This window comes from Stegodyphus dumicola, chromosome 11 (assembly GCF_044657685.1).
Source record: "Stegodyphus dumicola isolate Sdum_Otavi_A_Nest chromosome 11, ASM4465768v1".
Classification (NCBI taxonomy): Eukaryota; Metazoa; Arthropoda; class Arachnida; order Araneae; family Eresidae; genus Stegodyphus; species Stegodyphus dumicola.
Genome location: NC_140778.1, coordinates 123,391,763 through 123,415,167, shown reverse-complemented (window position 1 = coordinate 123,415,167; position 23,405 = coordinate 123,391,763). Strand labels below are relative to the sequence as shown.

The following is a 23,405-nucleotide window of genomic DNA, read 5'->3' as shown; positions in this document are numbered from 1 at the left end:
TGTTTTATTGAAAAATATTGATAGGAAATAATTAGTAATGATATCCTTATTTCAGTTTGAAATCATTATTATAGAAGCAGTATATTTTTTATGTAAATTTTATATTTCATTTTTTAGTTATAGTTTATAAATTAATGTAAATTAGCATAGACATAAATTATCTTATTTGTCAGCTTTTAATAAAAAAGAAAATACTAATGAGATTGTTCTTCTTTTAGCATAGTTTGCTATATAATACTATTTGTAATATGCATAATATTTTAGCTTATGAGCATTACTTTTAAAATTAGGAAAAATAGAGTATTTACATTAAAAAACTTTAAAACAGTAACTATTTCTTTGTCTTCAAGGATCATTTCAAGTTGTGTCTTAAAGACTCTTAACTGCACGATATATTATGTGTAGCAAATATTTAAGAATGCGTTCTAAAAAAGTAAGTCTAAAATTCTTGTGGCAGTAATTTTTTTGGGGGGGGGATGTGTGGATGGTAGTGAAATAATCTTTGTAAATGGTTTTCCAAATATAATAACAGAGACCAAAGGTGAGGTTATTGAAAGAAATTAAAATTGTGATCTAGAAGTTACTTTCTATGAAACATATTTGTGTTTAAATCTTAAGGTTGGAATCAAGTAAGAAGGCTTCTCTGATTGTTGATGTCCTGAAAATGGTTTTAAGATTCTTAAAAATATACACACAGTCAGAAATCTATGCTTAATATTACATTCTGATAGGCTACAGAAAAGTAACTGGCTCGTCACAGTTGGCCAACACCAATTGATATAGAGTGTTTAAAATTTTTCTGTTGGAATTCTTACAACCACTGTATTCCGATGCAGTGAAACATATCCTCAAATTTACAAAGTACATGTATTGGATCTCAGTACAAATACTTCACTTTAATGGTATTTCCTTTAAATAGGGGAAGAGGAATGAATAAATTTCTCTTTTGTTTATTCTGCCATCTTTAATATAATCAGTACATGAACTAAATGCAATTGTATGCTGTTGCTGGACTAAAAATCTTGTAAGTGTGCATGTAACATTTCATGAAACCTGCAAAAATAGGAATGACCATTAATCTGATAACTTTATCTGATCTGTTTCTGGAGAACCTTTCAGTCTAACATTGTTAAAGAGTTGTTTCAGTATAAATGTGCTGTCAACAGTTGATAAAATAGTCTAACCAATACCATGTTTTTGTGAAAGCTGTTAAGTTTCTCCCATTCCATCTGCACAGGGTAGTGCCATCTTTTTTTGGGGGAGAAGGTATAAATTTGCTTGGATTTTTTTAAGGGGCATCATGTTACAGTTCATCTTAAGATTTAAATTCCTCTTCGAAAAAGAAGTGACGGTTAGTAAATTATTCACAAGCTGTTTCTTTATCAGCTGGTAAGACTATTTCATTTCTCTCTTTGTGACACAAACAGTTGTACATTATTATCAGTACCAGTTTTCATTCATAGGATAGATTGAAACCACAATGTGTTGGGTCAGAAAGATAGTCTAAACCACGTGGTTAGACTATCTTTTTGGTCTTAAACCACGTGTTAAATTTTTTTTTTTTTTTTTTTTTTTTTTTTTTTTTTTTAAGTTTGAATTTCTTGCGATTATAAAAAAGTGATTTTTATGTCAGTTGTTATAACCAGTGCTGTGGAATCGGTAGGGAAAATGACCGACTCCAACTTCTTCATATATATGTAAACATATAAACATGGGTACAGCTTTATTTTTTTAACGAAGTAGTAGATGCTACAGATAAAAATTGATGCATAGCAAATTTTTTATATTAATTAGCATTTATTATGAAATGGAAAAACTAGCATTAGTAAATTCTAAGAAACAGTAAAACTTTGGCAAGATCTTTGTTAGAGAACCATAGATCCAATTTGATAAACTTCAGAATTAAGAAGAGTCTTTCCACTCTGACTTGAGTAGGAAGAACTGTTACTATTATGGCTACTTCCTTAACTTTTCAGGATAGATTTTTGTAAGTTCTAAAAGAGGTGTCATGCAAGAGCAATCATATTTATCTATTTCTTCAAAAGCCGTGTATAAATCTTGTTTGTATTTTTTCACTTTTATATCTAAAGGCTCTTGGTTCTTTATTTTCATTCACTTTGCCGTAGCCTTTTCAATATTATCCAAATATTTCTCAAAATCTAATTCATCAGTGGAAGAAGATGGTAGAGACTCAGTTGCAATATCAGCAGTTTGACTGTCCTGATTTGAATACTCCAGTTCTGAGAATAATTTAATTTTTAATGAAAGTTCATGGATGTCTTTCTTTGCTTTTTTAATTTGTTTGTCATCTAACAAAATTTGGTGTTTTGGATCTACATATATTGAACCCAGTGCGATCTTATTGTCTAGCAAACTAGTTTTTCTTTTCTTTTTGAAAAAATGCAATAAACCCTCCATTTCAGAAAGAACAAACATCGCATTCTTCCAGTCTTGCCACTTGTTAATTCTTCAGATTGTAGCTGTTTGGTGGCTATATACGGTATAGAAAGAAGAGTTTCCAATTCTTCAAGATCATTCCACAGTTTTTCTGTTAGTGAAACATTAAGGTTGTCTACTTCTTCTAACATTCTCGTCTCCTGTTAATTCTTCAGATTGTAGCTTTTTTTGTGACTATATATGGTGTTGAAAGAAGGATTTCCAGTTCTGCAAGATCATTCCACAGTCTTTCTGTTGGTAAAATATTAGTCCATTGCGTTGCTTCTTTTCCTGCTCGCTGTTACCTCAATTCACCAATGAGATTAGTAACTAAATGAATCAGTTTAATCAATAATGGCAAATATCATATCCATCCTGCTTCCTTATATTTATTTACTAATATGTCAATAAAATAGAAAATAACTGTTTATTAATCTATATAGTTCATAAATAAAAATATTAACTCAATTTGTCATCAAATTTTTTTTCAGTTCACTTTAATTTCATTTCAAATTCAAACTGGAGTCGGAGTTGACGTGTTTTTTAGTGACTCCAACTCCGACTCCTTTTACCCAAAAATCTACGCAACTCTGATTCCGACTCCACAGCCCTGTTCTGTTGAAAACAAGTCTTCTACATGTCTGGACTTCTTGAAATGTTAATGGTGAGGGAAGAAGGGTACAGTTCCCTTAGATTACATCTCCCTTTAAGATGCAGTTTTAGCAAATAGTCCCACTGCCTAAATCAAACAAGCCCACCAGCGGCCGAGCGGTAAAGACGCTAAACACTGGTAGTTCGGTCCGAGGTTCGAATCCCGCGAACGGGCTGGCTGCATGGGCGTTTTCGTGGTTTTCCCCATATGTAACGTGTATACGAGTCAGTTTCCCTTAGAAAGTCCTCCACGAAAGGCATCCCTCCCCTCAGGCAGATAGCCCTAGCGTGCTTTGCCATAATTAAATACACCAACACCAACCTAAATCAAACAATCTAATCCAGTTAGGCCAGGTTATGAAATGTCTGGGGCTATATGACGCATTTTATGTTTGTGTGAATTAAAGGTAATGTAATTCCAAATCCTAGTAAAGGGATAGTTTGGACATATCATAAGCTGGTATTTTTTATCTTCTTAAAACAGAAACATTATTAGCTAAATTTTTTGTTATTGTAGGAACACAATACTCAACTATGTTATTTTGGTATGATTTTATATCATTTTTATTCACAAAAGCTTTGCTAGTTACTTTCTTTTTAGGCTATGTCAAGAATATCAGAATTATAACCCGTTGAATAATTTAAAAGCTTGTGTTTATCTTTGACATAATTAAATATTTATATGATGTGATGTATAAGTAAATCAAATAAGCTGCGTACTGATTTATTTGTGGGATGAAGAATACAGGGTTGCCACGCTACCTGGAAAACCGGAAAAAGTCAGGGAATTCGGAAATTGACCAAAAAATTCAGGGAAAAGTCAGGGAATTTAAGTGTTTTAGTCAAAATCTGGAAAAGTCGGGAAATTTCATACAACGATCCCGCCAAAAAAGGCGAGTTTTGCGCCGATGTCGGAAGAGATCACTTTTTTGGCGAATTGTGTATCACATGAGTGTCATTCGGGCAGCTGGCATAGGCCAATTTTTGCAGCTCCAATTTGATTGTCTTTTTAGAAAGGCAAAGCAAGTTTCCCGCAACTTTTGGTTTCGAGTAACCTCGAGAATCGCATGTGCAGTGCATGAACTAAAGAAAGTACCTGTTCTCGTATAAAACAAAATGGGTTTAATCCTAGTGTACGGTACCATGAAGGTTAGAATTAAAAAAATATGTATTGTAAAGAAGGAAAACCTCTCTGCAACAGACGTGGCTCGGTTCCATCATAGCGAGAAACAGCTGTGCATGCACGATATATCTGTTGCCAAAGCTCGAAACCGGTGTCGAAGTTCGAAGGTCACGTTATCAAGAGTTCATAAAATGAATATCGTTTAAAATGTCTTTAAACTCTAAAGGAAAAGAAAATATTTTTTGGCGCAAGTAAATTAATTCATGGATTAGTTATTTTGACGGGGGGGGAATCTACGAAAATCCGTTTTTTAAAATTATTGCGAAAAATCCAAGAAAAAACGTTCTTTGATAAAACGTTTCTTCTTGGCTTTTTCACAATAATTTAAAAAACGGATTTTCGTAGTTTTCTTTTTTGTCAAAGAACGTTTCTTCTTAACACATGTTTCTCAATATCCTGTACACATCGCGGAGAAGGAAATTCTAGCCGTTCCGTCGTCAAATCCCTTGGCAAATTTTCCCTCCGCTTTTTACATAGATGTTCTTTGGTCAGAATAATCTCCATGCATACAGCGGGATTTGGCGACATGATGATGAGCAGTAAACAGGTCATTTTGTTCTTGGCGACAATTTTCAAAATCATGCGAAGGCCGTATCGTATACTAGGATTTTACCGCAAAATCTTTTTTTTTTTTTTCTTTTCTTTTCTTTCCTTTTTAATAAATACTTTGTCTCATTTTGCAGTAAATTAAAAAAATAGTAATCAATCATCTAAGATAACCATATATAACTAATATAACTATATTCGCTAAAATATCGTTGATTATTCTAATTAAATTTTTAAGTAATTATCTTTATTTTTATGTTATTCATATCATTTAATGTTGCTTCTTCCCTCTAAATTTATTTATCATTAGTAAATAATATTTCCAAATTTCAGGAAATTTTCTCTGGCATAATCCTGAAATTAATTCTAGCAGTATGATGACATCACGAAATTTAATGCACATATTTTTTCCTTATGTATGCTGCGAAATAAATATAAAATACCTCAATTTAGTAAAAAAATATCATTCAATAAATTTCTTTCTTTCGTTTAGCTGCAGAATGTCTGCAAAAAAAGCCTTATTTTATTCCAGATTGGGCAGATTCTAATCTCAATCTTCAGTGGAGAAAACAACTCCTATTATAATTATATTTGTGTTTTCAAGTGTTAAAGTGCCTTTTAAGAATACACCTCACACAAATTAGATTTACCTAAAATCTAACGTAACTTTTAGCATTGCGTTGTGATTTATAAGAACCGGATTAGCCTCGTGTTGAACTGGGGATGATCATGAGTAATAATTAAATAAAACACACAGTTGTTATCCAATGTATATATCTTAAATTTTATTAAGTTTTTTAAGCGGAAAAGTAAACAAAATTATCAAAGAAAGTGTACCAAGAATAATTAAGAATAAATGTCCTCTGGGATTTATTGAATGATTAAGTGAATTTGCTACACAGTACAAGTAATACCATAATTAATTTACCTCTTAGCACAGCCAACGTACATTACGCGGATAGACTGGAATTTTCTCGAAACATATCTGGAAAACCTGGAATAGTCAGGGAATTTCATTCTCCTCTTTGAGTGGCAACCCAGAGAATATTTTGATAAGTTTTATAATTTTATATCTATTGTAATTATTCTAAAAAGAAATTTACAAACATTTCTTCAACATTAGCCTTTGACAAGAAAGATGGCGTTCTCAGTCCAGAAGAGGAAGAACAGCGTGGAATTGCAAAACATAAAATGTTGGGAAACATTAAATTTATCGGTGAGTTGGGGAAGCAGGGTTTATTGCACGAAGCAATCCTGCATCAGTGTGTGCAACAACTCTTGGCCAAAAAGAAAAGGCAGACTATTAAAGACGTGGCCGAAGACCTGGAGTGCCTCTGTCAGATAATGAAAACTGTAGGACATAGACTTGATACTGAAAAAGCAAAAGTAAGTTTATGTGTAATAGTGTTTTTTTGAATATAATATTTTACTCCATTTATGGAGTTCTTTATTCCGATGTGCATGAAGATCTGCGAAATCAAATAATATTTTTTTATTTCTTTAAGTAAAAAAATTATAGAAGTTATTAGGAAACAGGTTATGTGAATTATTTTTCTGTGATTTAAGGGCCGAACCATTGTTTGCTAATATTAAAGAGTTTTCTAAAAGTGTGTCTTGGCTAATACAAGTTTACCAATGTCTAAGGCCATTAAGTAGTTGTAGTTTATGCATTTGGTGCCCATTAACAAAAAACTTATTCCTGTCAATGTGCATCAGTTTCCCTTAGAATCCTCTGCAAAAGTGCCTACCCTAAAACTGACAGCTTTAAGGTATTTTGTTGTGATGAATGGCATAACCCATAGCTAAACCCATACCTGTTATTTCTCTAAAGGTTTTTGTATTTTCTGAAAATTTGTTAAATTATAGGTATTTTATAAAATGTTTCTTAGAATACATTTTACGTCTCTTAGATTTAATATTTTATTTACTTATGTTTCAGTTTGTGTAAATCTTTATTGTTTTATTTTGACATGTTTAAATTTGAAGTTTGAATAACTTTTATGTAATTTAACCTACTGAGATAGGTGATCATTTAATTATAATTGTTTTATGCTGAAGACGTCAAAGGAAAAATGTGTATGCATGATACATATATATTTAAAAATTTGCTGAAAATCCTTATAGGGTTATTTTTAGTATTAAAAAACTATTAGTAATTTTACAAAAATATCCATTGGCACATACGTATGTGCTGCAGCACTTCTGATTTTCATGGAACATACTTTTTTCAATACCTACCAAGGCTGGGCCTTGTCTTTTTCAGTAACATTTCTTGTCTAGAAACATTGAACCTGTAGAACCATCTTGATAAGAGGATAAGAAATCTGGTTGATATAATGGTCAGGATAGACGTAATCAAAGCAACTGAGGCTTTGTTTGTATGCTTTTTTTACTTCCTTGTATGAAGTGAAGGAAGTATTGTAATAACGAAAAATTCTGGGTACCATATTTCAATGAAAATATTCATTTTGACTGCTATTGAATGCAGTTTAACGATGTTTTTGTGTGACGTCTGTATGTAAGGACAGAGTAAAGGATTTTTTTTTTTCCAAAACAAATTGTAAAACTAATTTAAAATGGAATCGGAAGAGGTCTTTTTTCGTCGCGTCTGTACATATGTATGTATGTATCTCGCATAACTCAAAAATGAGTAGCCTCAGAACGTTGAAACTTTATATATAGGACTATACCATATAGTTGTGCACCTCCCTTTTTGGTGGCAATTGGCCGCACCAAAAGCATATAAATGTATATATATACCGACTTTGTTATTCGGCTCGGTGAGCTCACTTTCTTTATTCTTATATGTTTGCAAATTGTGCATTTTTTTGCTTGTGATTGAATTATGTTGTTCTTATCTTCTGCTTAAGGTTTTTATGTCTTAACTTCCACTCAATATTTATAGAATTATCAACAATTTAAAAGTTGTTTAAGTGCAGCTAAACCTACTTTTTAACCATAGCAGTCATATTTATTTGCATTTGAAACTTAGCAGAATAGTGGATTTGTTGCGAAAGTAGAGAAACCAAGGTTTTGCATCAACAAAGATAACGTCTTCCTTTAGTATTGCGAATTAAATCATGCTTAATCCGTTTTGGAATTATTATTTAAGTTATTATCCCATTGATTGACTCAGCATAGGATGCATAACCAATTTAGTTCCTGTGCCTTCAGTGTCTTTTTGCCGAGGGAGACCAAAGGTAAACTTTTAAGTTTTGTGCACCAAAAAATCTGCCTTCTTGCCCGCTGGCTGAATTGCTTGTTTTAGCGTAGGTACTTTTATTTTAATTGTAAAAATTGTTTTAACTGTCTTTGTTTTATATTTTTCAATTTTTAATAAAGATATTTCAGGTTTCATGTATTTTTGCGTTGTCACGAAATGAGAACTGAATTAATTGAATGAATAATATATATCTAATGAAATAAGTTAATGCAAAATGCAGGAAAAAAATGTGTATAATTTAATATTCCATACAAGGAAGTCATGGTGTACACATCAGATTTTTTAAAATGCAGTATTATAACAAAAGGTAGACAACTGGTATAACCCCATTTATACTTCAGCCCAAATTTCATTGTTCTAGATGATACATACATTTTTCCTATAGAGAAAATGTTTCATACATTTTTCTACATTTTTTCCTATAGAGAATATGCATAACAGTTTATTCATTTCATTTTAACAATTCATTTATCATAAGTTTTACACATGTGAAATGTTCTTTCTATAAACTTAAATTTGTTAGTTTGAATTGCATGGATTCCTGTTCAATTAGTTTTTTTTTTTAAGTAACTAAAGAGCTTGTCCGCCATCTGCACCCCAAGAAAAAAATTGCATTTCGATGCTATGTTATGATATTATATGCCACTTCATAAGGATGCAATTCAGTAATGTTAAGACTGCCAGGTTGCTCGGAATATAGATAAGGCTACTGTCTAATACCTGAGCGATTGTTTCAGTTAAGTAATATTAGATGTACTGCTATTTCCTTGTTAAATAAGTCATTTGTTTCTTTGTTTGATAAGTCTTGCAGCAATTTCAAAAATGTTTTTGATGAACATGTAAATTCAAATGTATTGAAAAAAAATTTAATGTGTCATAAATGCACAAAACACGAATGCCTTTTAGTCTGTTTTAACGTTTAAACCCAAAAACGTATGTTCGGATCTATTATAAACAGTTGAAATTTTTCAAAGCTCGCAGACATAAATTATTATTACATTTGATGCCATTCACAGTTTAGACGAATGAACACAACTCATAAACTGCAAAATGAGAAAAAATTCATTAAATTATATCTGTGATTTGGTAATGAAATTGTATGTTTTTTGTTTTTGTTATACAAAAATTATGTAAAAATTTTTTCATTTATTGCATTCAACTGTTTCGCTCCAGTTTTAAGAACCTGTTCCTAAAAATATTTTAGTTTGTTGAATCCGTTCTTCAGTATTGAACAATAATTAGGTGATTTTATTACATGCATAGGCAGCAAAAAATATTCTTAAAATTTTATAATTCTAAACACTCGCTCATCAAATACCTTGTAACCTAAGACCCCGTCAATCAGTTTCTCTCTGTGCTCCCCGAGAAAAAAAAATGACATTTCAAATGCTATATTAAAATGTGTCTGTTATACTGTTTGCCACTTCATAAAGATCTAATCCAGTGATGTGCTATATGTGAGCAATTGTTTCAGTGAAATAGGCTTCAGATATATTATTTCTTTCTTATGCAGTTAACTTCTAATTTACTGGTGTAGTAGGGGATAACATTGGCACTTAAGATACTGATTAATTAAAAAAAAATAGGAAGAACTAGTATTATAATTAATTGAAAATACTGTTGATAATTAACCTATATTTCCAAGCAGTGCAGTCTAGAAAAGTAAATTTCTTTTGTTATATAGATTAAATTAGCATTAAAAACAGAAAGAATATGTCTCAAAACAAAACAGTAAGAAAATGTTTTTATTTCCACACATTGTATTTCATTGAGTGGCAGTCAATGTGAAACAGGTGAATGTCTCCACAGTTGATTTATTTTTGTGATTGAGGAATTTATTATTAAATGCATGATTTGATAATGTTCATATGTTTCGTATTATGTACAGTCAAACTGTATACTGTTGTAGATAAAAATTCCCGAACACCATGACCTCATGACGTCATCTGCTTTTCGTGTTATTTTTCTCCCCTTGTATTTTTTGTAAACAGTTTTGATTTGGTTTAGTGGTTTTGTTATGGTAATTTTTCCATATGTATGCAGTAAGCAAACTTACTTTATCCCCTTTTAAGACAAGGATTGTTGGATTTGTCCCCAGTTAATTTGGAGTATTTTTAATCTTATTTTCTTATGTTTTTCTTCTTTTTTTTCCTTTCTATTAATTTTTTTACTAATTACAGCATGTAATACCTTTAAAAATGTAAAGTATGTGTTAATGTATTATTTATTTTGGGAGGTCACTTGGATGTATTGGTGCCCCTAAGCTTAGTGTAATTTAAGCCACAGCCATAATCATACTTTTGTTCATTCTTACTTGTCCATAAAATCTTTTGCAACACCCATTTTAAATTACTATTTGAAGTAAACCATTAAGAATATACTAATGTATTGATTTTTTTTTAATTAAAAATATTTCAAGGGAAATGTTTTTTGTTAAAAAATAGGCCATTCTGCAAGATGTTGCCACCTTTCTATTACAAAATGCACTGATTTTTCTCTGTTCTGTGAAGTAATGTTGCTGATTAATTTCATTCATTGTTATCCTGTTGCAGGCACTGATGGATCAGTACTTTGAAAGAATGCAAATATTTGCCAGTAATTTTGAACTGCCTTCTCGCATTCGCTTCATGTTGCAGGATGTTCTGGAGCTTCGACAGAACAGGGTAATTATTAATTTTTAATTTGTGTGTGTGTGTGGGGGGGGACTTTGAATTATGTCCATTAATTGTCACAATTAAAAACTGTATGAATTATTTGAAGTACGAGTTTTTAATACTGAATGCTTTGTATGTTTAGAACTTTTCTTATGTAAATAGTAGAATTTTAATATAGTAATTATTTAGATGTAAATAACAGTTTTTTGTGTATAAATTTAAACAATTTTTTTTCCGCAACTCATTTTTTTAAACTGTTCATATTTTATAAAAAAATAAAGGGGGTGGAGTGGGAGCCCTAATATTTAAATGGTTATGTTTTTAAAACCTAATTCTTTAAAATTTTGTTCAATGAATTGGAATGTACAAAATGCTAATGAAGTAAATCTGAGTAATACAGATATGTATAAAGCTTATATTTGACATTATCCTTTTCAGTCTTATTTAAGATTTAGATGTTTATAATTAAGTATTTAATCTCTGAATTGGTTAAATGAAAGAAAAAAACTGATTTTAAAAATATATTTAAGAAATATCTGCTCAATGGCAATTTTTTTTAATTGAAAACATTTATAAAAAGGGTTTTTAATTAAAATTTTTGAACACAAATTAGAAAATTTACTTGAGAAATATGAAACATAAAGCAAACTGATTTTTTTAAAAAAATAAACTACTGATTTTATTTTACAAACTGTGATTATTTTGGAATAACTTCTTAGGTATACACTCCAAATTGGTGTAAAAAATTTAGTGGGGTATTTAAAAAAAATCTGAATAGAAAATATACGCTAAACAATGTTATGAATGAATCAAATATATATATGTCAAATGATTTCTTTTCTACTGTATAAAGTAATATAAATTATATTATTATCATCTGCATTTGAAGTGGGTGCCACGGAGAGTTCTTTCTGATCATGGACCCAAAACTATCCAACAAGTGAGAGATGATGCAGCTCGAGACTTTGGAGTCTATATGCATTATTCTGTTCCTGCACGTAACATGTCTCTTGCTTCCAGTGGTATTCTTGGCATGGGAAAACTGCGCAGTGGATTGGATGACGTTTTCAGTTCCATTCCGATTGGTTTGTATTTGCTTTTCCTTATCAGCTTCCTTTTTTTTTTTACTCATTCAAGTTATCTCTTTTCCAAAATATGAATTTTTACTGTTTTTGTGACAGTTACGTTCTTTTTTTAATTATTTTGTTAGCAGTACAGTATTAAATCTAGTTAGCAGTTTTTATAATGGATTTATTGTTTGATACTTCTGGAGGAAAGATCATAGTGCATACATATTGGTATAATTTTCATGCTAACTGTAATACTAGAAATATCATTTCCAGTGTCTCAAGCATCTTCAGAAACATCTTGTAATTTCTGCATTTTTTGAAAAGAGGATTTCAGTCTCCAAAGTATTTCTAAAATTTTTAAATCTTAAACTCTTCTTAAAGGTATTACGGTAGATCAGTTGTTTAATTTTTGAGCAGTGGTGTCAGAAAGTAACCGTAAGACATAGTCAGGTGTTTATGCAAACAGTCCTATTTTTGTAAAGTTATAATGCCTATTCTTTGTAGCAGAGAATAGGCTCATATGTTCTTTTGTAATGAGTTTTCTAAAGATCTTAAATTTATTATGAAAATGGGAAATATTTGGTACAGTCAAAAGTCTTTCGTCGGGACTTCGGCGATTCCGGATTATAAATCATCAGTTTAAATCTGGTAAGATGGCATGCAGGAATTATAAATTTAAAATTATGAAACCGTAATTTATGAAATAAAGGAACAATTATGATCTAAAGGGTATCAAAATTTACAAAAAAAAAAAAAAGCTTAATATTTATTTGTTTACTTTATTAAACATTTCTTTCAATGTAAGTTGTTTAAGTTGCTTCTTTTTATGCGATAAAACTTTCTCTTTAATTCTATAAACAGACATAATTTCTTGTTCAGTTACAAAGTTCGCTGTTCAAATCCTATAATTGCTGTGTTGAGAATGCCGACTAATTTGTCAATCGAAATTTTTTTGTTTTCACTAACCTCTGTGTCACTTTCTTCACTATCAGAAGCGAATTATAATGACGATGAATTTGATTTAAATCATATCAAAGACGGAGTACATCGAGATGAAATACTACATTTAGTAAGGAATTATAAGCCAAATAAAATAAAAACAGCTCTGAAGATAGGAATAGTGCTGACAGATCAACTTCCAATTCGTTGCGTGCCGCGATGTCCCCCCCCCCCCGCGGAGCAACGTGAAATTGATAAACAGATTTCGGAATAGTTAGAAAAACAAAGGATATGCCTTTATCCATTTTTTTGTAGCAATTCCACTTTTTGTTTGATGGACATCGTAACATACTTTCGCTTTATAGATCCTTTGGAAGCTCCAGCATCGGAAATTCTATTTGACGTAATCGAAAGTTCAAGCTTACTTTTATAAAATTGCTCTAACAGTGTGCAAAAAATAATAAGCCAGATCCAATTCGAAAATTAAGGAACAACGCAATCTGCAACATTAACTGAAATAGATAATTAGATAATTTTAGCTTAGCTTATACCGTCCGTTATACATTAAATGCGCATACGTAAACATATTATGTGCATGCACAGAAAGTTTGTAGTTTTGAGGTCCGGATAATAGATCATTCCGTATTATGGGTGTCTGGATTAACGACTTTTGACTGTATAAGTATGCAATTATGTATTTGTTTTCCCCCTTTTTATATTGTATTTTCAGTGTTGTGTACTCCATGTGAAATTTGAGTAGTTTTTTTTGTTCAATTATTAAAATGTGTAAACTTTCTCATGTGTTCATAGATGCTGCAATATAGTCTTGAAATCATTTTCTGAGAATAGATCCTTTTATTAATCTTCACTTGCATATCACCAGTGCCAACATTTTCAAAGTGACCTAAATCATGAATATTTTTGTATCATTAAATAAACTATTTTTATATCTTAAAAAAATCAGAAAGCATGTTTATTTGTTTATATTCTTGAAATGCTGACCTTGCAGGAAATTGCGTCTACCTCTCCTGTGTCTATCTACAGATGCCTTAGTGACTAGATATTAGGTAAATTAAATGTGTTTTATTATGTTGTCGGCCCTAGTCATCAGCTCATAACATAATAATACAGGGTTCGTAGCGGTGCTTATAAGTCCTTATATTTGAAAATAAAATATAAAGGCCCTTATAGGTGCTTACTTTTTTTTAAAGCCCTTATTATTTTGTTTTTAGTGCTTATTTTTTGCTTTCAGTGCTTTTTTTTTTTAAATGAAAGCGCAATTTTTCCTCGTACCAAAGCTGAAACTAAATAAACAACTTTTCTTCCTAATATGGAATGTCACATGGTGAATCATATTCCCGGAAATAGCTTTCCCCACTTTTTCTGCATTAACATAACCTTTGGTCTGCACGGAGTACAGACAGGTGCCCGTCGTTCTATTGGTCAAAGAATTGGGAAAGCAGTAGAAAATTCTCGTACATTCGGTAATCTTTTCCTCCCACCCAAATACTACACACGTTTGAATTTCTGTCAAGATCTTAAAAATTTGCATTCTCGTTCTGCTTGGTCAGTTCATATTCGTGTTTATTATGATCGTTATGCTTATGTTATGAGTATATGTATGAATGTTTATAATAGCACAGTTGCAGTAACTGCTGAAGTATAGTAAACTTCCAAAAATGGTTGTGTTTTAACGCAGATTAGCTTTCTAAGGAATAATATAATATTCGGAATGGCTTAAATAAAGGGAAAGTAATCAAATAGTCAAAATAATTTCATTTTTTTGGCCAATACATTATACAGTACGAAGGTTGGGAGGTTCTCCCCTTTCTCCGCAAAATCTTGAATATTTGTTGCAAAACAAGCAACAGACCTCTTTTTTTTTTTTTTTTTTTTTTGGTTACTTTCCTATCTGGATTGAATAGGACTAAAAGTTCTGCGGTCTACGAACCCAAGCGAAGAATGATTCTATTCCGTAAATTTAACGCTGTCTGTTGAAAATTAGAATCAAAAACACCCCAATTATTTAGTTCTTTATTCTCCCAACACCGGTGGCTGTTGATTCCGATTGCGTAATATCACGTAATTCACGGCTCACGTATTGCGCAATAACGTTTGCGATCTTTTGCAGAGATAATTAATTTTGATGTTCAGTCTGAGATTTGTTTATGAACACTTAAAAGAGTTTTAACTGTGCTTGCTAAGCAGAATATTTTTTAGTTCCGTTTATATGATGCACATATATGTTTTATATGATGCACATATTGAAATGTCAAAAGCATTTATTTAGCGGGAAAATCTAAAGAGCGGCTACAGTCTACCCCCCCCTCCTCCGCTCCTCTTATTCAAGTTACGCTCGACTGTCCAATATTCGCCAATTTCCAAGTATGCGGGTTAGTTAATTTATTGCTTTTATTGTTAAAGGATGACTGCATGAAGCAAATTTCTGTCTTCTGATTTCAGAAATGGTCCTCTTTTTTTTTTTTTTTTTTTTTTTTTATTTAAATTACTTTGCTTGCAATATCTGTTAAGGGAAAACTGATATACAATGAAAATTTAGAAAATGTTCAGAATTTAGATTTAAATTATTTAAATATCAATATGAGTGGAAAAATAAATTGTATTTATTATTAGGTTCCAAGCAAATACAATAAATATGCCTTATTTATTTTCTCTATATTGAACTGAAATTTCATCATTAAATCTTGTAATATAGTTTAGTTCTGAATAGCTTTTTTTTTCTCTCATTGTAAACTAGTTCTGTAAATTGTAATGTTATTTAAAATTTAAAAAAAAAAAAAAGTAATTATTTTCCATGATTGAGGTAATGCTTATTCTCTCTTAATAAATACTGCATTTCTCATATTTTAAATTACAAGTCTAATTTTTAAGGTTAAGCAGTTGTGTATGATGTAATTAGACAGGTGCTTATTTTTTTTCTTAAAATGTGCTTGAAAAGTGCTTATAGGTGCGTATTTTTTTAACTAAAATGTGGCTAAGAACCCTGTAATACTTGTTCCTGTGAGTCTCTCACCTGCTGTATCATAATGTTACAGGCTGCTGTTCAAAAATTTTTTGTCTACATTGCTCTCTATCACCATTACTTAGCATTATCTGGTTTCATTCTAGCCTGATATCTTTAATTATTAAAATTAATTCAGAAGTGAAACATAGTATTATATTGGGTATGTTATACAGTCTTAAACAAATGGCAAATATCAGTTACTATTGCATACTTTATAAGGTAACTCATATTTCTGTTTACATATTGCTCCAGGTAATAATTCACATAAAATTTATAATGTACACCTTGCACACAAAAAATGGCACAGTTCTATATATCCCCTTATATTATTCTATTTGTTGAAATTTAACTTGCGTTTTCCATGTCTCGAAAGCGCGACGTAGGATATATCAGATTTATATATAGCATTGTTCTAATATAGGGATTTTGACACAAAATCGAACTTTATCTAAAATAACGCACTAATTTTTCATATGAGTAGTTTTTAAAAAATTAGCTCTCAAAATTTCAACTTCTCCATGTTCATTGAATTTGGTATATATTTATTAAAATCTCTTTTTTTTTTATTAAACTTATGCGAGTCTTCCTTTCATATTTCAAAATTGAGGTTCATTCCAAGTAGAATTCCCCCATTTTTTATGATTTATTTTTAAAATGTATATTTTTAAATAACTTTTTACGTGAATTTACATATTAGTGCATTTTGAAATTTGGGATATAAGCGATAATGACGCCAAATGTGATTTACACTATTAAAATTATTTGAAAGTAATAAAAGATGACCATCTTCCCACTCATGTGCAATGAAGAAAAGGAAAGAAAAATATGTTGTTATAAATTAAGAAGTTTGCCAAGTGAATTATTCTTGGGTCAAACTGAAAAAAAAAAAAAAAAAAAGTGAAAAAAGATATATTTTTAAGTTTCATGTCTTGAAAGTGCAAGTTAGGGTATATAAAAGTTAAATTTTGACATTTGGTCCAATAGAACGGGAGAATGTTCCCTCTTCTACATCTCCCGTTTTTTGCAAGGCATATATAAAATAATATACTGTTGAAAAATTAACTGCATAATTTTTCTTTTGAGCAAAAAAATATGATTGTCATGTGCTAAGGTAAAAATTTCTGAATATTAACTTTGCAAGAAGTTAAACAAAATTTAAACATAATTTAATAATGTATGTTTGACAAAGGAATTTCCAGGTGTGCCCAAAATTCCCTTCATACTTTTAATGTTTGTACTGTTGGAAGTAGATATATTATGTTGCACTTTGATATAATAATTGTATTGCAAGACATTTTTTAAAAATTATTTAATAGTGACCCTGTAAATAAACCTACAGTAGTGATGCATTTTCTATAGAATGACGATTTCATTCTTTTTTTGCATTACTGAAAGATTAATAACTTGTAGACAAACCAATAATGATGTTTTAATTTCAAAGACAAAGGGGTACGGGTTCCTCTTCATCAGGAGCAAAGAAATTTGCAGTAATCTTGCAGATTTCTAAAAATTTCCAGAAATCTGCAATCCATTGAAATCGTTTTAAGTTCTTGACTAAATTTATCCCGAGCACAAGGCTTTGCTGATTTTATGTTGTAGACTATCATAAAATTTATGTTTATTATAGATGTTGGTCCATTGTCAATTCTTTTTATTTAGCACAATAAAGTGTCACTAATTAGGATAATGCATATATTGTTTTAAGCACATATAAGTATATATTATTTTTAAGAAATGAAAGAAGTCCAATAATATCATTATTACATTTATATTATAATTAATTTAATTCTTATAAATTAATTGTATATATAATTAATTCTTATTTTGTCTTGAATGCTTTCAAAAAGGAATGGAAAATTAAATTTGTCTTTTCAAGACAATAATGGTTATAATGGCACAATGTGATCTTGAATTTAATATTTGCTACACTGAAATTTTTAAATAGTAACCTGTGAAATATATAAATAATAATTTAAAAAAAAATTCTATGATTATGTTTTATAGGTGTTGGTTCTCTTGGGACTGGACCTGGTGTTATTTCTACTGATACATTTCCTGCTTACTCTAGTAACATGGGTCGTCCTGCCAGAGGTGGCCTTGGAGGATCTGGTGAGGAAGAGTTATTATGTATTCATTAATAACAAACAATTAAAAAGTATATGTCTTTGTATTCCCTTTTCCATATATTTAAAATATTCTCTTTTTCGTTATGTTAGCATTTAGTGGCAGAAAGAGATAAGATAACTTGTGAAACAAAGGAAAAATATTTTAATCTAGAAAAGATAGATGAAGAGAGTGGATATTATATACTTGCTCATGTAGAAAGTTAATCAACAATATTAGATCAGCCTTTTAGAAGCATTTCAGTCCTTAATAATGTATCATTAAATGTGTTAAAGTGATTGGTTAAAACTGCATTTCTTAGAAAAATAAAACTTTTTGTTTTTCTCTCTGTCAGGGTTTAAAATGTTTTTATCTTTTATTTTGACCATTTTTTTTAAATGTGTCTTTAATCTCTGAAATTTAAATGTTTTTAAAGCACAATTTCTGAATTACCATTTATCAAAAGCAAGAAAATACTATTAGTATGTTGGAATTAATTTCTTGTATATAATTTGTCATTTTTTATGATAAGTGCCTCCCATATAGCTGTGTCAAAATATTTGGATATTTGTCATTTTTCACTTCAAATTCAATTTATACTTTTTTTCTGATTTTTCATTCTCACAAAGTTAGGAAATGTGTATGATACTTCACTAAACATCTTCAATTCTGCACAAAGTTATTTTATTTCAATTACATATAATTTGATTTAAAAATGTAAGTCTCACATAAGACATTAACCGATTAATAATCCTGTTCCGGTAGAAGCATACAAGGCAATCACATTGTTTAATACAGAGCCCTTTCAGTCGTGACCCCTTTTTATCACTGACATTTTTTCCAACCCCAGGACCCCATAATTACAAAAGTTTTGTGGGATCCCATAAGCATTGCACAAATCCGACACACACATGAGTGAAACTGTCAATTTTTTCACTTGTACTGTAATTATACTATTGCAGTTTTAGATCATTAACTTTAATTTCTAATTTTAAGACATAGAACAATGAAAAATTTAAGTAACAGATGAAATTACAGCATAACGTGCAAGTAAAATGAGCATTTATCTTATAAAAAGAATGCATCGAAACGTTTTTGTTTTTTCTTTATCTGTATTGTCTTACCTTTATCTATTTTCAGATACATTGTGTAAAAATATTTGGTTATTGTAAAATTATTATAAGTTAAAGAAATATTAAAACTGTTAAAATTTTTGTGACTCCCCGCTGCAGGTCCCGCTACCCACAGTTTAAAAAACTGATTTGATATATTAAATTTAAATAGCAGAGGGGTACAAAATACCATTTAGAGCATTTATTGTACTAAATACTAATTGATGCAGATTTAAGGTATAATCAAAATTTTATTTTAATATGTATTTGAATTTTTGGATCATCTTCATGTTACTAAGTCATTAATTATATTTATAGTTCAGTAAACTGCTGAGTTAATGTCCATCTTATAAATTGGCATCCCATAGTATCTTCGAGGTGCTGTATATTTTATGTTAGTAATGAGTAGTATATTCCATTATTTAATGCGAAATGCAAGCTGAAAATATGTTTTTCTCCTAATCTGTGGAACTGCTAAAGCTTAGTACGCACTTGTTTGTAACAGGAAGGCATGTATTATATTGGCAGATTTATGTTAATCTTAAAATTAACTGTGACATTAAACAGTTTGCTGTCAGCCATTTGGAAACAGATTTCTAAATCTGATATATGTTTCTGCAGGTTTCCTAACTGGTGGTTCATCTCAACCATATTTTAACAGTAATCGCAATAAACAATTTCCCAATCGTGACCGTGATCATGATCTTTTTCCTGCTTATCAACAACCAAGACAACAAAATCAAAGTCAGAGCCAACTAGGGTTCAGTGGAACTCCCTCAAATCGAGATCTGCCTCCTCGATTTCTGAAGAAAGCTCTTCAACCACATTCTAGTACTGATGAAGTATGTTTTAGCTATATTTAATAATAATATTTTATTATGAATTGTGTGTTCTTCTATTTTAACCTATATCCCTAAGAAGATGTGTTTTTTATTTCTTTGTAATTTATTGTGCATAGTCATGTTATAAAAGCTATACACTATATTATAATTAATGAGGAGATACCAGAGTGGTATCGCCTGTATATCCTTGTGCCGTGATCTGTGAAATCTAATAAAAGAAATCCTAATATACATTACATTAGCTACTGTGTAAATAAATATTCAGTGCAAGCTGGCTTCAGCCACTGCATGCAAGAATGTGTGATATGTTAATGAAATAGAAGAATTAAAAATAGCAGAGCTCCAGTCCTGACCTAGAAGGTTAAAAATATCAACAAATCAAGATTGTCAATACCTCTGTGGTTTGGTAAAGTGAGACCAGCAGGTTATATTGGAAACTGTAGTTATAGATAATTGATTTCCTTTGTGAAGTGACCCTTTGTACTATCCAATGGAAGTTTATACATGTTCATTCTGTCAGTAGCCAAAAAGCACATAAACTAACGATAACCATATGGAATACTGGTATTTACAGTATAAAAGTGTGCTGCCAGTGTATATTTAAATAGAGTCAGAAAGCTTTAAGTCTCAGTGCTATGTAATTTTTAGATCTGATGGATGGATAGGTGTTCATATGGAACTGTTAGGGAAATGTTACTTCTAGGTTATTTTTGTCCTCATTTTGAAATTTAATAAAGATTAAAATCGTATGTGGGTATGTTTTTCTTGGTTTAGTTATGCCACTAGGGTTGGCGCTCATTTCAGAATATTCCTCATTCTGTCTATTCATTAACATGTAATTAAAATTGCCCTATTATTTCTTTTTAGATGATAAACACCCTTTTGAAAGGTAAATATAATGGCTTAAGAAATTATAGTGAATGAAATCAACTGAGAAACCATGGGTCCCAATTTAGCTTGTTTAAGGTGTGTTGGAACTTTAGTCGCACATTAGACCAAATCATTTGCAGAAATTTAATGTAAAGTCTTTGAAAAGTGAAGGTTGTGATTGCAAGAAATGATGGTGGATTCACATTGATCTGAGAGCATTTCGAATAAACTGTGATTATCATTGTATTATATGCAGTGTAATACGATACAATGTCTGAGATCTGGAATCGCTGGATTTTAGCAATTTCCATCTAAATCTTTTAAGGTGATACATGGAAATAAAAGTATAAAATAACAAAGTATTTATTAGCTTAAGGGAATCAAAATTTTTCTGTGCTAATACTTTTTTTTTTTTTTTTGCATATTACTTTTATTTTCTTGTTCAATTACACAGTTCCATCGTTTGAGATATGCAGTTGATGTGGTAAGAATTTTCGCTAAATTGTCTTTGCATTCTAACAGTTTTTTTTATTATTATTATTATTTCTTTACTCTCAGCAGCAATATTGTCTATATTTGAAACCATACTACAGATTTCCTTGAATGATACTTAATTGCTGATTCGGGCATTAATATCTCATTGGGAAACTGCTGTTATATCATTGTCTTTTTTTTATCACCTTTCTACATTTCTTAAAAAACTCCATTAATTGCAAAAATTTTCCCTTCTGTATTGTTCAAAATTTATGCCCTAATTAAATTATTATTTTTTTTTAAATCGCACTTTCTTACTTTCTTACTTATGTGCAATAACGTTTTCTTTTGCCAAAGCCACTATAGAAGGCGACAACCAAATATGGTTTTCTTTTACAGAATTCTGCTACATATGTAGAATTAGAGATTCTCAACTCTTTCTCTTCGATATAATCAAAAGTTCCAATTTTCATGCTGTAGTAATAACTGCCTGCAAAAATTAATAAGCTGAATCAAATTAGAAATTTGGAAGTTTGAGGAAGAGTCCGAAATCAGATTATTCTAAAATTAGTACTTTACTAATTTGTAGGTATTTTAAAATAATCATAACATATTTAATGGTGGAGATGCTGTCATTTATTAACAAATAAAACTGCATTCTTTTTCAACTAGAAAGGACAAAAGTTATTTTTTCTAGGAAATGTAGTTTCAGCTAGTTAAAATTAATTTGTCATAATGAGATTTAAAATAAATTTTGCTTAAATCTGAGTGCAAAATGTAAATGACATTAATAAGTGTAATTAAATTTTAATACATTGAATTAAATTTCAAACTTCTACTGTGAGAAAAAAATCAAATGTTGAAGTTTATTTATAATGAAAATTGTATTAAGTTAAATTATATAGTAGGCAGGTTTTTATGTTCCAGTAAGAAAGATCAGTTAATTAAATTTATTTAATTAATAAATTTGTATGTAATACATTTGAATTTCAGCATATTTAATTTTAACATCTGTTTAATAATGTGCATTTTTTTTTTTTTTTTGGTTTATAGTGGTGTATGTGTTAGGTGCTTTTTTAAAAGTAAATATGATTTGGCAATATTCTTTTAAACCGTTTCCTTTCACAGTGTTATTTATGCAGTGTTTGTTAGTATCTCTTGCACACACCATCATTTGAAATATGACAGCAATATGTGCACATTGTGTGGTGTAATGGAAATTGATAAAAAAATTTATTTGCATGCTGCCTGATCCTGCCCGCAGGAAATGTGATATGGGTAGAGATTTATTGCCAGACATATTATGATCCGAATGCTTAGAGCAGGTTTTTCCAACCCTATGCCCACGGACATGATGGTGTCCACCGATCGTTTTAACGTGGGCCCATTACCGTGTGATCACATTGAAAATGAGTTTTCAGTAAAATTCTATGTGAAAGTTTTCCCATTTAATGAAGTAGAAATTGTGTCCAACACACATACTAGCACAAAGCAAAATGTGACTGATCTCTTTTTTATGTGCATGTATCTATCCAACTATATATTAACCTTGACTCCTCTTTATCCAACTATTAAATCACCTTGAAAAAATAAATGGTGCCCGCCATCCAACAGGTATTCTAGAATGTGCTCTTTGGGACAAAAAAGTGGGAGACCCCTGCCCTAGAGTAATATACCCCTGATCTAGACATGAGCTCCTAAGGCCCATATCACATACATATTTGTTTCACATAAATACATATTTGTTTCACATGAACAACTGTTTTGGACAATTTTTCTGCTTTGTTTATTATTGAAAGAAAGACGCACTTTTTTTTCCCTTTCCTTTTGGAAAAAAATTGCAAGTTGTTCATTTTCAACCAATCAGGTATCAGTTTGTAATGGCGAAACAGTTTCCCCTGTGTTGACCCCAAAGCTTTGGTAGTGATTTGCTGTTGTGACAAAGCAGAAACATTTTTCGAAGCAGTTGTTATTCCGAAACAAAAGGATGTGTGATAGCAGCCTAAGAATGTGTATTTAATAATCTATTCTTGGAAGGGAATGATGTTATTTAATTTATATCCTTATTTCATAGGATTATGTGTGTGTGCTGTTTAATATGTGTCCTCTTTATGTTGTAGTGAAATGTGGAGAAAATGTTATTTTGCAGAAATTTGATTTAAATGACTTATAAAAATGTTGTATTGTTACTATAATGTCATTAATACACTTGATCAAATTTTAAACGTAGAAAATTTTAAAATAATGAATTTTTATTACATATTGTTTCTCTTTTTA

General features: G+C 30.4%; 1 protein-coding gene across 1 annotated transcript in view; it reads left to right on the top strand.

Moving 5' to 3' along the window:
• NAT1 (N-acetyltransferase 1) overlaps nucleotides 1-23,405 on the top strand; it is a 64,539-nt gene that overhangs the window by 15,522 nt on the left and 25,612 nt on the right. Inside the window, exons 6-10 of the mRNA XM_035364169.2 lie at nucleotides 5,940-6,202; nucleotides 10,592-10,702; nucleotides 11,583-11,778; nucleotides 17,732-17,836; nucleotides 19,564-19,784. Of these exons, the coding sequence (XP_035220060.1) occupies nucleotides 5,940-6,202; nucleotides 10,592-10,702; nucleotides 11,583-11,778; nucleotides 17,732-17,836; nucleotides 19,564-19,784 (896 nt within the window). The remainder of the gene's footprint in view (nucleotides 1-5,939; nucleotides 6,203-10,591; nucleotides 10,703-11,582; nucleotides 11,779-17,731; nucleotides 17,837-19,563; nucleotides 19,785-23,405) is intronic.